The 12,920-nt window shown below is 38.1% G+C and overlaps 1 protein-coding gene across 2 annotated transcripts in view; it reads left to right on the plus strand.

The window, feature by feature from the left end:
- ANKH (ANKH inorganic pyrophosphate transport regulator) overlaps positions 1-12,920 on the plus strand; it is a 98,580-nt gene that overhangs the window by 83,191 nt on the left and 2,469 nt on the right. For both annotated transcript variants that reach the window (XM_007420369.4, XM_088130894.1), the window contains exons 8-11: positions 1,680-1,775; positions 7,431-7,560; positions 9,130-9,253; positions 10,916-11,015. In XM_007420369.4, the coding sequence (XP_007420431.1) occupies positions 1,680-1,775; positions 7,431-7,560; positions 9,130-9,253; positions 10,916-11,015 (450 nt within the window). The remainder of the gene's footprint in view (positions 1-1,679; positions 1,776-7,430; positions 7,561-9,129; positions 9,254-10,915; positions 11,016-12,920) is intronic.

Here is a 12,920-nt window from a genome sequence, read left to right on the forward strand (position 1 = left end):
CACTTTAAGATGAGTGGACTTCAACTCCCAAAATTCCCTAGCCAGCATGGCTGGCTGGGGAATTCTGGGAGTTGAAGTCCACTCATCTTAAAGTGGCCAAGCTTGGACAACACTGGCTTAGAAATTGTAAGATGATTGTTCCTCTGTTGTGTCCCTGTGTGTTAACAGAGGATGGAGCACAAAGGTGCAGTGGGACATGTAAAAAGCCCCAACAATCTGTGTTGGACAAGAAACTTTCCCTTTCTCTTACTATGTACCCTGTAAAAGAGCTATTAAGCTTTCTTTTTCCTTGAGTCTCTGACACACAAATAATAAAATAAGAAAACAATGCACAAAGATGTATGTACACATGCACACTAAAAGTGCATGTGTCCCTTAGCTTCCTTTTATCCATAGCTCCCTTTAAGAATGACATCACTGCTTCAGCTGTTCTTATATGCACACTTTCTTCTGTTTCAGAAGCTCCATCTGCCCATGTAGATGGAGGGTGGGTTCAGGGAGAGAGAGGAGGTTTTTTTTGTTTTTTTTTTAATGTTTGCATAGTGATATCTGGAATTTTTTTGTGCAGAACAGAACATCAAATCACTTAGCCTGTGTACAAATCATTAGAGTGAATAAAAACCAGGTGTTCAGACATTCATTTTCTGTAGGTTACTTCTATTGCTAATTAGAAGTAAGGGTGAGTCAGGGTTGCTCTAGTGATTTAAATCATCAGGGAGGGGTGGGAGGATATTTCTGTATGACAACAAATGCTGTTATATGGGTCAGATTGGACTTATAGGTCTCTAGCAGTATGGAAAATTTTGCCTGGAAATTCAATAAGTATATTATAAGAAGGCAGACCAACAATAATAAATAAATAAAAGTTTATTGTGTGTTCAGCATCTGCAGTAACATCTTGCTGCCTCAAACTGCAGGGTTGGTCTGTTTAAATTCCCATTAAAGAGTAGGGAATTGGAGAGAAGGTGCATGGAGAAAGTTAATGATCTCTGACCAATTTGTACAGCAGTGGCTGGCATAGAAAAACATCCTCGCATCTCTCATATGCGTTCTGTTTAGAAGTTGCATTCAGTGGCAGTAACCAATCTATAGAGTAAGTCCCGCTAAGTCAGTATTATCACTTATGCTGCAAAATGTTCAAAGCTATTGTTCCATAGCTACGTGAAAAGCTTTAGTTTATTGAATGGAAGAGATTCTGCCTGTGGCTCAGATTCAGAGGCCTTCATACATGACGGGATCCTAATCATGAACTATTGCAAATGCCTTCTGTAAGCATATGGGATGCAGTTCATTTTGATTCCCATTAGAAAGAAATGATGTGGGTATATAGAAAGCAGCATCACACGTTTGTGGCTGCTATCTGCAATAAGCAAAAGCACAGCCAACTTTTTTTTTGCTCCTTCATCATGCAAGCGCAGCAGTGTTGTGGAACTAAGTTATTGCTTTCAGAAGCAAAACCTATTTCATTGGACATCGTTGTGTTTTACCTTGGCAAATTCTTGCCAGCAAAGAATTTACTTTCTGAAGATTCCCAATACAAATTTATTTAACATTAAATTCATCTGAAGGAATGCGTAAGTAGAGATTGGATCTACAAAGTCTACTGATTTTGCCACTGAACAATAATACAATTGCTCCACTGAGGTTAATGGTACTGTTTTTTCTCCCTTTCACCTTAGAACAATCCCAGTAATAAAATGGTGAATACCAGCAGTACCGTCACAGGAACACACATCAAAAAGTTCACTTTTGTCTGCATGGCCCTCTCCTTAACGGTAAGGACTCAACTTTCTTATTACTGCTTTTTAAATTAACTTTATTTTAACCAACTCTCCTTCCATGTTCTTTACAGCAATATACATGGTTATCTGCCCACTATTCCATCCCTGTTAGCCACACAATATTTTATCCTAATCTTCCAGAACTGCTACTAGAAGAATTCCCAGGAGACTCGGCAATGGCCATCCTGGCTGGAAATTCCAGAACCATTGTTCCAGAACCATTGTTCCAGAACCATTTTGTGTCACTGTCTCCATTCACACTGAATATTAGATTTTGGAGCATGAGTACCACATGTAGGATCTATCTTCTTATGTTTTCCAAACAGGGTAGCAACAAATATTTGTTTGATCTTTCAGCTTAACCTTGCACTCACTCACTACATTTGGCAGTCTACTGTGGTTCTGCTTCTTCGTCTTACGCAGTTTGCAGAAAATAATGCTGCCGTTGTGATTATGGATTTGATCTATTCAATGTATTTGAGAATGCCAAAAACAGTAAACACACACAGATATAATGAAACTGTTGAAAACATTTTTATTGATTTTTTTTAATCCAGTTGCATTAGATCTCAGACACAGTTTTCCTTTTAAATGGATAAAGCCCCTCATATGAAGAATAAAAATCAACTTCAGAATTTCTGCCTCTCTATTTCTAGCAAATTCAATTATTGAATATGGCAAAAGTGATGTTCTGAAATATTGTTTGTGGTATTCCATGTTTTCTGACTGCAAGATTCTCTTTCAATTGTCACAAACAGTCAGCATTCAGATTTCAAAAAACTGATTACAAAATGACCCATTCATGTTTTTCCTTATATTAGGAAACATCAATATAGGAAGACATTTATTTATTTAATTAATTATTTAATTAATTATTTAATTAACTAATTTGTATGTCTCCCATTTATTCAGAGTCAAGCTATCTGAATTTATTATTGTGTGTGTTGATCAGCACTGAAGTCAGGATCTTTCCCAGCCTGACTTGGAGATGCTGACCTTGTGTGCAAAGCAAGTGCTTTCTCAGTGAGTTGTTCCTTGGAACAGAGTTATTGAACTATAGATGTAAACATTGGGAACTTGGTGTCAAAATCCCCTTGAGTTTATCCTTTCTCCTTCAAATCAGTCACAAGGCAATCTCAGTGAGCAAAGAACAGATAGATACCAGACAAAAGCAACTACAATCTGAATAAAAGAGACCTGCAACAATTTTGGAGTTTAATTTGCACTTTGTTATGTCTCACTGATTTCACATGGAAGAGTTCAGATGGACTTAAATCTTTGTCTCTCAAATCTTCCAAGGAGGAATTGCGGTAGCCCTCTTGAGTAAATAAAAATGTGAAAGGGAACTTCATAGTTATGTGAACAGCTGGGATAATAATTACCTGCTTTTTTAGACTCTAACATTGTTATATTACAGCACAACATAGCACAATAATTACACTCAAATCTCTCATGAAAAAGTTATCAGGTGAACTCCTTTCAGCACCATTAATCTTCTCATTACCTTCTCTTTCCTTTTCAGCAAGTGTGGTTTGGCTATATATTGGGGATTGGCTTCTAAAAATAGATGTTCAGAACGAGTTAGTGCTTATTCTTAATCAAAAGTCTCATTAATCTGCTTAATTAGACAGGCCCTTCATTTATCCTTGAGTGTCCCAGCTGTTCATTATCTGCTTGAAGTCTTTATGATTGTAAATGAAAATGCTTGCGGAAGAAAATCTTGAATAAGTCACATGCAAATGTGTTGACTTCTTCTACTATATAATATTACTAATTACTGCTTCCTGTTTTCAATGGTTATTTAAGACTGTTTTAATTGTTGGTTTTATTGTACACCCCCCAGATTCACATTTGTGAGATGGGCAGCTATATAAATTTGATAAATAAATACTGAACAATATGTGGAATCCTTAGCTCTCTTGGGAAATTTGGTGAACTAAATAAAATGCTACCTTCAATATTTTAACAATGGTAGTTTGTATGTATTTGTGTTAGAGTAGGATAGGTCTGGTTTTACTCTTATAATAAACATACTGTACCTACATTCTAGTCAAACAGGTTCTTAATCCATTTTTGGACTAGTAATCAAACAGCTTGGATAGTTGTTAGCTTATTTCTCATGTCCTTTTAGGAAATAGAGACCATTTATGAAATTATCTCCTCATTACAGCAGCCTTTCCAATTTTGTTTTAATTTTTGGACACATTCTTCTCTGCCTACTACCTTTGCAAAATCTGAAATGCTCCTGCCTTTGGAGTTACTCTGAACATAATTATTAGACTACACAAAATGTGATCTCTCCCTCCCCCTGCCCCCGAAGTTCCAAGATATCCTCATCTTCCAGTAAAAATGTTCTTGTGTGGAATGACAAGTCATTCCTGACCTCGCACATAATGTTATAATTTGAGAAGAAATGGAGGAAAGCTTTCCATTGTAATCATACTGTTTTATTTCATGTGGCTTGCTTCTTAACACTACTTGCACAGGCCAAGAGCATGGTTGCAGAAAAGAGTGGGAAAGGCAGACAGAGACTAACTCAGAAGCTTGTTCTAGGTGCACTCTACCTTCTTTTCCCTCCAGGACATGTAACTTCCCTCTGGGGGAAGGAGCTCAGATTTTTCTCTTTTTTAAAAATCTAATTGTCATTTGTAAGCCACTTTGGTAGCAGTTGTATCTTGATAAATAGAATTTCTAAGTAAATTCTAAATGTATTTAGAATTACTAAATAAATCCAGAAGTGCTGGGAATAGATAATGAAAACAAAGGATGCATTTACCTAATGATGAACAGTATGGCGTTTTCATCAGCATTAAAGACACTTTTATTTGAAACGGCTTTAGTTACAGGGAGGAAAATATGGCATGATTGCCTGCATTGATTTAATTTTAATATGCATGTTTTCATTGAAATCTAGTATTTCTTATTGCTGGGTGGACTAAACACACAAGTGACTAATTGAGTGACAGCATACTGCATTTTTTAAGAAGCTGTTATTTAATAAAAGATATATAGACTTTTCCCTCTTGTTTGCCATTCAGTAATGAAACAAAGCAGTTGTTTGTGAGTATCTTTTTAGGTCTGCCTTCCAGGCAGGGCTGAGGGAACAGGTTCAGGGTCCCACTCAGCAGAACCAACAGTAAGACCTACAACAGTGATACTGCAGGGATAGACAAAAAGTGACACTCATGAAGTTGCCGAACTTACCTAGCATTCATTATAGTTGGCCATGCTTCCTAGACATGCAGGCAGTTCTAGTCCAGGGTTTGGGATATCTTAGATTGCGTACCTCATTGTAAAATAAGAGAGATTGTCTGTCTGTCTGTCTGTCTGTCTGTCTGTCTGTCTGTCTGTCTGTCTATCTATCTATCTATCTATCTATCTATCTATCTATCTATCTATCTATCTATCAATGAGGGCTGAATATCCAGAGTCGAAAGTAATCCAATTTCACCACTGGGTTTCTTTCCCCCCTCCCCCTTGTTGGAATAAAGATCAGATTTTCATCTGAAAGGAAAATTAACTAGGCAACGACATGTGCAATGGAGGGGGGTGTCCTTGAGTCAACCTCATCAGCTTCAGAGGAGCAGAAGCAAGATCCTGTTCTAATTTTCGGAGAGCTTTCCCTGTCAGCTGTGTAAGGTGCAGCAACAGAAGTCCCTTCCCTTTTGATACATGCAGTAGTTCTTTTGAGACATGGATGTTGAGATTAACTATCACAATAGACTACATTCTTTGTACATGCTGAGGTCCTAGGTGTCTGCAGATCGTTGGAAAAGTCCCCATCTGAAACCTTAAAGAACTGCTGGAATAGAAGCTACCGAGCTAGATAGAAGAAGGGACTGACTTGATAGGAACAGACAGATACCTCTGTTCTTTCTTCCCAGAGAGAAACAAATAGGAAGAAACTGCATTAGGCAATAACAAAATATCTGTTGGACATTGGAATGATTTACGAGATGGATGTGTACAAGTTGACATGACAGATTTGTATGCTGAACAGTTTGCGTCTGTGCTTAGGCTCCTCTCAACAAGTTCAAGCATTCCCAGTTCTGTACTTTGTGTTCTTTGTGCAAGAAGATGCAGGTGCATTTTTAAAAAAACTTCCCTTGTTCTTTTGGAGAAGGCTGGGTTTTATCAGCACTTCTTAGCACTTCTTTATCTCTTTATGCTGAAAGAATTAATACCTGCTATATTGAGAGAATATGTGTGCACACCACCACAAGTATTTCTTCACATGGGAACAGCTGTAGCCTAATTAAATTTTATCTATCTATCTATCTATCTATCTATCTATCTATCTATCTATCTATCTATCTATCTATCTATCTATCTGAAATATTTTCTGATTAGTTTGGGGGAGGGAACCCTTTCCAAGTATTTTCTCTATTCAATGGGTCAGATCCAGAATTAATCAGATCCTTAAAACAGATCTCTAAATCTGTGATCTGCAATAAATCCTTAAAATCAAAGGACTTTGTGAATTATGGGTAACTTCAGTCCAATTCATTTCAGTAATTCACCATGAGGTCTTGATCCAATAGTGAATAATTTTGTCTAAAGATATTTCTAATGCAATTTCCTATTTTTGCTATTTCTTAACAAGTATTTTGTGACACCCCTCAACCCATGGATTGCTATCTAAGTTGAATTAGGTGGGTAACAAGTTTCTTCATTTTCAGTCATTAGGAACTAGGTCCATCCTCATGTTAAGTTAAGAAAAGGGTAGTACACTCAGTTTGAAAAGCAATTTCTTAAACTTGTTTTTAGTTCTTAATGTGTAAAACTATTTCTTAGTCACCAAGATAAATTACAGTTTTAAAGTTTTAAGGTAAGCTTAAAAATGAAGCATCGTACATTGAAAACAGGAGAAAAGCAGTCCTTTCTAAAAAAAAATGTTTATTTTAGTATGAGAGTTTATCATTTTGTTTTTAATGTTTTAAATTATTATTAGGTTTTGGGATTTGTATATCACCCAGAGATTTAGGTGGGGATTGGTAGTCTAAAAAAATAAAACCAATAAATAAACTGCTGCAAGAAATGTATAAAGCATGCAAGCCTTTAGAAAGATGCATACATTATTATAAGTGTATGCATGTTTGTACTTGTGTCAGTTTATAAACATATTTTAGAAGTGCTACTCAGTGGGAAGTCCTTGGAAGACTTTCATTTTCCAAAGACTAGAAGCATTTTTGCTTTTTGACTGAACCTGCAAACTACTCAGTTGTGGTTGAAAATGAAGGACTGAAGCCATTAAAATGAAAGAACATCAGCAGCGCAGTATCTTTAAATGAAAGATGTGACAAGGAAATGTTAATCTGGCTTTAAAAGCATATTTTCACAATATTTTTACAGAGAAGTTTAGGTGAGCAGACAAAACTGAGTTGCTTTGGGGTCTGGAAAAGGACAGTTAAACCTGGAATTTTTCAAGCAGGTAGAAATATCTACAATATGGAACAAGAATGTTGTTTTAAATAAAGTAGTAGGCTTGTAGGTCTAGTGACTGCTAAGCTCCAGTGATCCTAGCAGTCACTAAACATAAGTTGGAGGCCAGTTTGAAAGCTGAGAATCTGTATTATGAAAGCTAGTGGCACATTTAGCTAATTAAGAGATGGTGCCTAATCATGAACTATTTTTTTCTGACCCTCCCAGCTCTGCTTTGTGATGTTTTGGACGCCTAATGTGTCTGAGAAGATCTTAGTTGACATCATTGGAGTTGATTTTGCTTTTGCAGAGCTCTGTGTCATTCCTCTTCGTATCTTCTCCTTCTTTCCTGTTCCAGGTATGTAGAAAGCAGAGAATGAACAGTGCATTACATTAATCCAAAGCTTTTTCTGCTTTGCATAACAATCCACCAAAAGGCAACACTTATAGAAATACAAGCTGCAGCTGAAATGATCAATCTTTATGACTTGTTCGGCTTGCAGTGTGCTTGTGGGTAAAGTACTCTGCATACCGAAAAGCCACACATCAAAAACAAGGCTCATCTAGAACTCTTAGGACAATATTTAATTTACTTTGTGCAGGGATTTTAGAGGAAGTTATTACTGTGGATTACGTGTGTGTGAGAGCTATTGTTATATATAACTGTAACTATAATGTTTAGAGAGACATTTAGAGAGATAGACATGTATTTGTTATCATCCACCGAGTCAGCCTTTACTACTGGTGACTGTGGGGACAAATCCTTTCAGTTTTCTTGGAAACATTTGCAGAAGTGGCTTGCCAGTACCATCTCCCAAGGGCTGAGAGAGAGTGACTGACCCAGAGTCACCCAGCTGGATTCCATGCTTAAGGCAGGTCTAAAACTCATGATCTTCTGGCTTCTAATCTGGCACCTTAGCAATCTGACCATATTTAATATTAAAGACAAATAATGGTAGAGTAAAAATATTTTTACTTAGAAGGGAACAGAATAAAATAAAAGTAAGCATACAATGACTTTCAAATATATTGAGAGCCCACATATTAAAATCACAGTTTAAACCAAGCCTGGTTAAATTGAAAAAAAAGTCTTCACTGGAATCAAAAAAAGACCATAACAAAGACACGTATCTGGGGAAAGTATTTCACAAGTGGCTCACCAAGAAAGTCCTTTCCTTGTTGCCCAGCTGATTGCACTTGGGAAGAGCACTTACAGTACAGAGCCTCCGGAGGGATCTTCTGCCATTGCCTAGTGGTTAAGAGTTTTGAAGGTTAAGACCAGCATTTTAAACTAGGTCTGAAAATAAACTGGGAATCATTGCAGACTAAAAGATTAGATAATGGAACTGCCCCATCCCAGTTATTGCTCTGGCATTCAACTATGTATACTTTCTTCTGCATTAACAACAATCAGGGATAACTCTCCAAGCATTTTAAATTAAGATATAAACTCTGAGTTAATATAGATTGATTCAAGATAAAATAAAGGACCTGTGTCTGATCAGGACCGAGCCAGGGACCAGCTGTATTAATGCAGCACCTTTTAGGTTGAAGAAGCTGGATCAAACCTTTAATTTGATGCATTGTTTGGGAGGACAACAAACCATATTTTGAGGATCTTACAGTTTAGTACTGTGTTAGCCAAAGGGTTTTTTATTGGCAAATCCTATTTTTCAAACAATAGAAGGAATCATGTTTTACTACTCATAACATATTGTAACTCTAGCTGCTTGCTTTTATGTTTCCAACTTCTTTAATAATGCTCATTTTCTTATCCAGTCCAGAACTTCACATCAAATGATACCTGAGGAAAAAAGGCAATCAAATTCTTTTTCTGGAAGAAGTTAGAATTGCCTCTTAGAAGTTGAGCATGTATTCAAGGTTTTGCTGCCAGTAATTGTTCTTTCCATGTTCTTCTTTTTTTTAGTCACAGTAAGAGCACATTTGACAGGATGGTTGATGACACTGAAAAAGACTTTTGTCCTAGCTCCTAGCTCAGTACTGCGCATCATTGTTCTCATCACCAGTTTGATTGTGCTGCCCTATTTAGGGTAAGTTATACTCTATTACACTTCTCCATTTTTTTCTGTGATGCCATACCATCTATAACACAAAATCAGACTATCCACTGCATTAAGCCACAATATTCTCCATCCACATCCAGTTGCTGCTTGGCTAGTTCACAGTTCAACTGCACACACAAGTGCTTATTGGTTAAAGAAGGGCATAAAGGGAGGCAAGAATATTTGTTGCTATCACTTCAGAAGAGTTTTATTGAGAAATTCAGCCCAACAATTAAACCATATTGATAACTTTGTACACTAAATGCTTTGTGTGTGTGTGAGAACTTAAATCAGGTTTTTCCACAGCTGTTTTGCTGGAGCAGACAACCCTTTTGTGAGCATGGGCCCCTTTTCTCTTTTCCTCGATTTCTTTTAGTAACAGAGAGCTGGACATTGATAAAATTACTTCTCTGCTGGGACAGAGCCAATGTTTTTAAAGTGGGTGGAGCTTTGTAAAGCTGTAGAGAACATTCCAAAGAATTACAATTGGAAGTAGTTCCATCTAGATGCGTGCCAAATGCAGCCTTAGTTTGGAGATAGGCTTAGTTGCAATTGAGGCTTGGGGTTGATGAGGTGTTCTTAAAACTTGATTGAAACTATTGATTGCCTCAGTCACTTTTCCCCATTAATTTTGGCTGATAATTATATATTAATCTGGAAAGAAGGCTTTGATGGAAAAGTTCAGTTCTGTGCATTATTTCCGGAATGTGTGATTTTGCTGCATTTAGTTTACAATACTAAATGACTATCAGATGATGACTTTGGGTCTCTGATTTTTAGAATATATACATTCACTTTTCAAATGGAAATCATAATCCATGTACAGAAGTAGTGGTGTGATGGGGGGCAGGGCTCTTCCTGCACAGAGGAAACCATGTGCACATTTCAATATCGTAAGAGTGCACATGGTTCTCTTTTTTCTGCCAGGAGAACCAACTGTATTACTGCAAGATGGTGGAAGGTGACTCCAAAACCTAGATCTTGTGATTAGGCTTCCTGGCAGGCTAAGAATCAGGCATACGTACAGATTTGCACCCACTACTTTCTTACGCTGCTTATCTACATTGCAGTGGGGAGGAATGGGAATCAGTTCCATAATAATATACTTCTATATTGTTGTTTATGAGAATAGCACATGACCCTTTTTGGTTATTTGGTCCTGCATTGTATATGCATATGCTTTGGCCATATAATTCTTGTTTAAAATGTTTCAAGTTCCTGCTTTTTCTCTGATTGCCTATTGTGTCCTATAGCGTCCCCAGCTCCTAGATTATCTGTACTATTGGTTATCAGTTTGGCCCCCTTCTCTTTGTGGGCCCTTTCCCACTTGGGGCCTCTGTTCCATCATGAGGATATGTTTCCCTGGCCCTGCATTTTTTTCCTCAGAGCTAGGATAATCTTTCTGCATCATTATTGTGCTGGTAACAATCGAATTTAAACTTTAGAGTCAATGACTGGACTAGGGAAAAGGTTTGCAACTGATGGCAAGGCAGTTGTTTTTAGCCTGTAACATTATACAGAAACAACCATATTTCAAGTGTCAACGCTACTTAGCTTTCATCATTCTAATAATCTTTGTTGCTGAAATACACTGATTGAGTCTGAGGTATGGAAGAGAAAACAGTATGTATCTCCTTCTGATGTTCTTAGGGTCCACGGAGCCACTCTAGGCGTAGGATCACTTCTAGCTGGCTTTGTAGGAGAATCAACTATGGTTGCAATAGCAGCTTGTTACGTCTATCAAAAACAGGTAAGAAATTCTGTCAAGAAACAGACCACTTGTTTACCTGCTGCACCTCAGCTTACAGTAGTGGGGATATTTCTGAAGTCCAGAAATAGTCAATTGGACTGAAGACTGTTTATTATAGGCATGTGACTGAATTTATTGTGGTGTACTGGATGGTTAGAGCATAGCTTCTGTGTTATTCTTACCTGACTCCTTGAGAAGCTTGATTCATCTGATTCTGATAAAGAGATGGGGAACCTGTGGCCTTCTATAGGGAAGGCATCCCATAAATGAGTGCAGCAGTGAAAGAAGTCCTCTGCCTACCTTAGAAGATGAGATGTCCGTGATTATGAATTCAAATTATTTATTTATTTATTATCAGAGATCGGCAATGACTGTTACTTCTGTGCCAGAGCAGGCTGGTATAGAAGGATGAGGTCTATCAGATACCGAATCCTAACTTATGCATGACTTTAGAAGTAATTTGATCAGTGCCCTTCAGATGAGTGGACTTCGCCTCTGAGAATTCTCAGCAATAGCCATCATGGGGGGAGCCCAGATCGTGGAAGGCTGAAATAGGTTCAGAAGTCTCTTCTGTGCCAGTTCTCTAACAGGAAGTCTACTCTGGAGTTTTTTCCTTCAAAATCAAGCTTGTTTACTTTATCACGTAGATGTACAGTATATGTCCACCCATCTTGCAAGAGCATCTCTGGGCAGCTAACATAGTTTACAAACTTCGATACAAATAACGAGAATAACAACAATAAATATAAGGAAATAGAAAAAGCACAAAATAGCAACTGAGGATAAACAAATCAATAATAAATTAACCAACCTCATAGGCTCAGTTAATCCTGACCCCCATGCTGGGAAAACAGCCAGATCTTAAAAACTGACCCTGGAAGGCCAGCAGGGTCAGGGCCAACTTAATCTTGGATGGTTTAGTGTTCCAATGGGCAGATGCTGCAACAGAAAAGGCACATTTTCTGAGCCCTGCTAGATGACATTCTTTAACAGATAGGACACGGAGTGTGCCCCTCCTGCCAATCCTGATGGCGCGGGTAGGAACAATTGAAGAAAGGCAATCCCTCAAATTTTCTGGCCTCATGAATTATAAGTGACAAACCTTCACCTTGAATTGTACCCAGAACCATATTGGAGACCAGTGAAGCTCACAAAGTGAACATATAATATGGGTTTTCTAAGATATGCCCATCATTGTTCAAGCTTCCACATTTTGGACCAGTTGCAGCTTCTGGATGTTCTTCAATGGCAGCCCCATGTAGATCACATTGTTATAATCCACTTGGGAGATGAGCAAAATATGAGTGCGAGCAGTGTTTCCCAGTCCAAGAAGTGGCACAAATGGCACACAACACAAAGGTGTTCAAAAGCCCTCTTGGCATGGCTGACACCTGCTTGAACAGGAGCCTTGAGTCCAGGAAGACCTCCAAATTGCAGACTGTTTCTTTCTAGTGCCATGCCATCCACGAAATGGAAAGTCATTGGATCCAGGAGGCCATAAAATCCAGAGCCATTCAAGTCTTGCTAGAGTTGAGCTGAAATCTGTTTTTCCCCATCCAGACCCGTACAGCCTCCAGATCCCAAGATGGAACTTCCACAGTATCATGTAGTTGCCCTAGGACAGAACAGACAGCTGAGTATCATCAGCACACTGATGTCTCACTGTGTGCCATTGAATGACCTTATGCAGCAGCTTCATGTAGATGTTAAATAGGAGAAGAGGACATTGAGCCCTGAGGAACCCTATAGAGAAGGGGATATGGGCTGGACTTTAACCCTATCAACACCAACTGGAATTGAGCTCAGAGGAGGGAGGAGAACCTGCACAAAACTGTACCCCTAACTTGAAACCCCCTGAGCTAGTCCAGAAGGATACCATGATCAATGATATCAAAAGCCACTGAG

This window comes from Python bivittatus, unplaced genomic scaffold (assembly GCF_059951505.1).
Source record: "Python bivittatus isolate LINGU-HERP-01145 unplaced genomic scaffold, Pbiv_v1 ctg000840_np1212, whole genome shotgun sequence".
NCBI lineage: Eukaryota > Metazoa > Chordata > Lepidosauria > Squamata > Pythonidae > Python > Python bivittatus.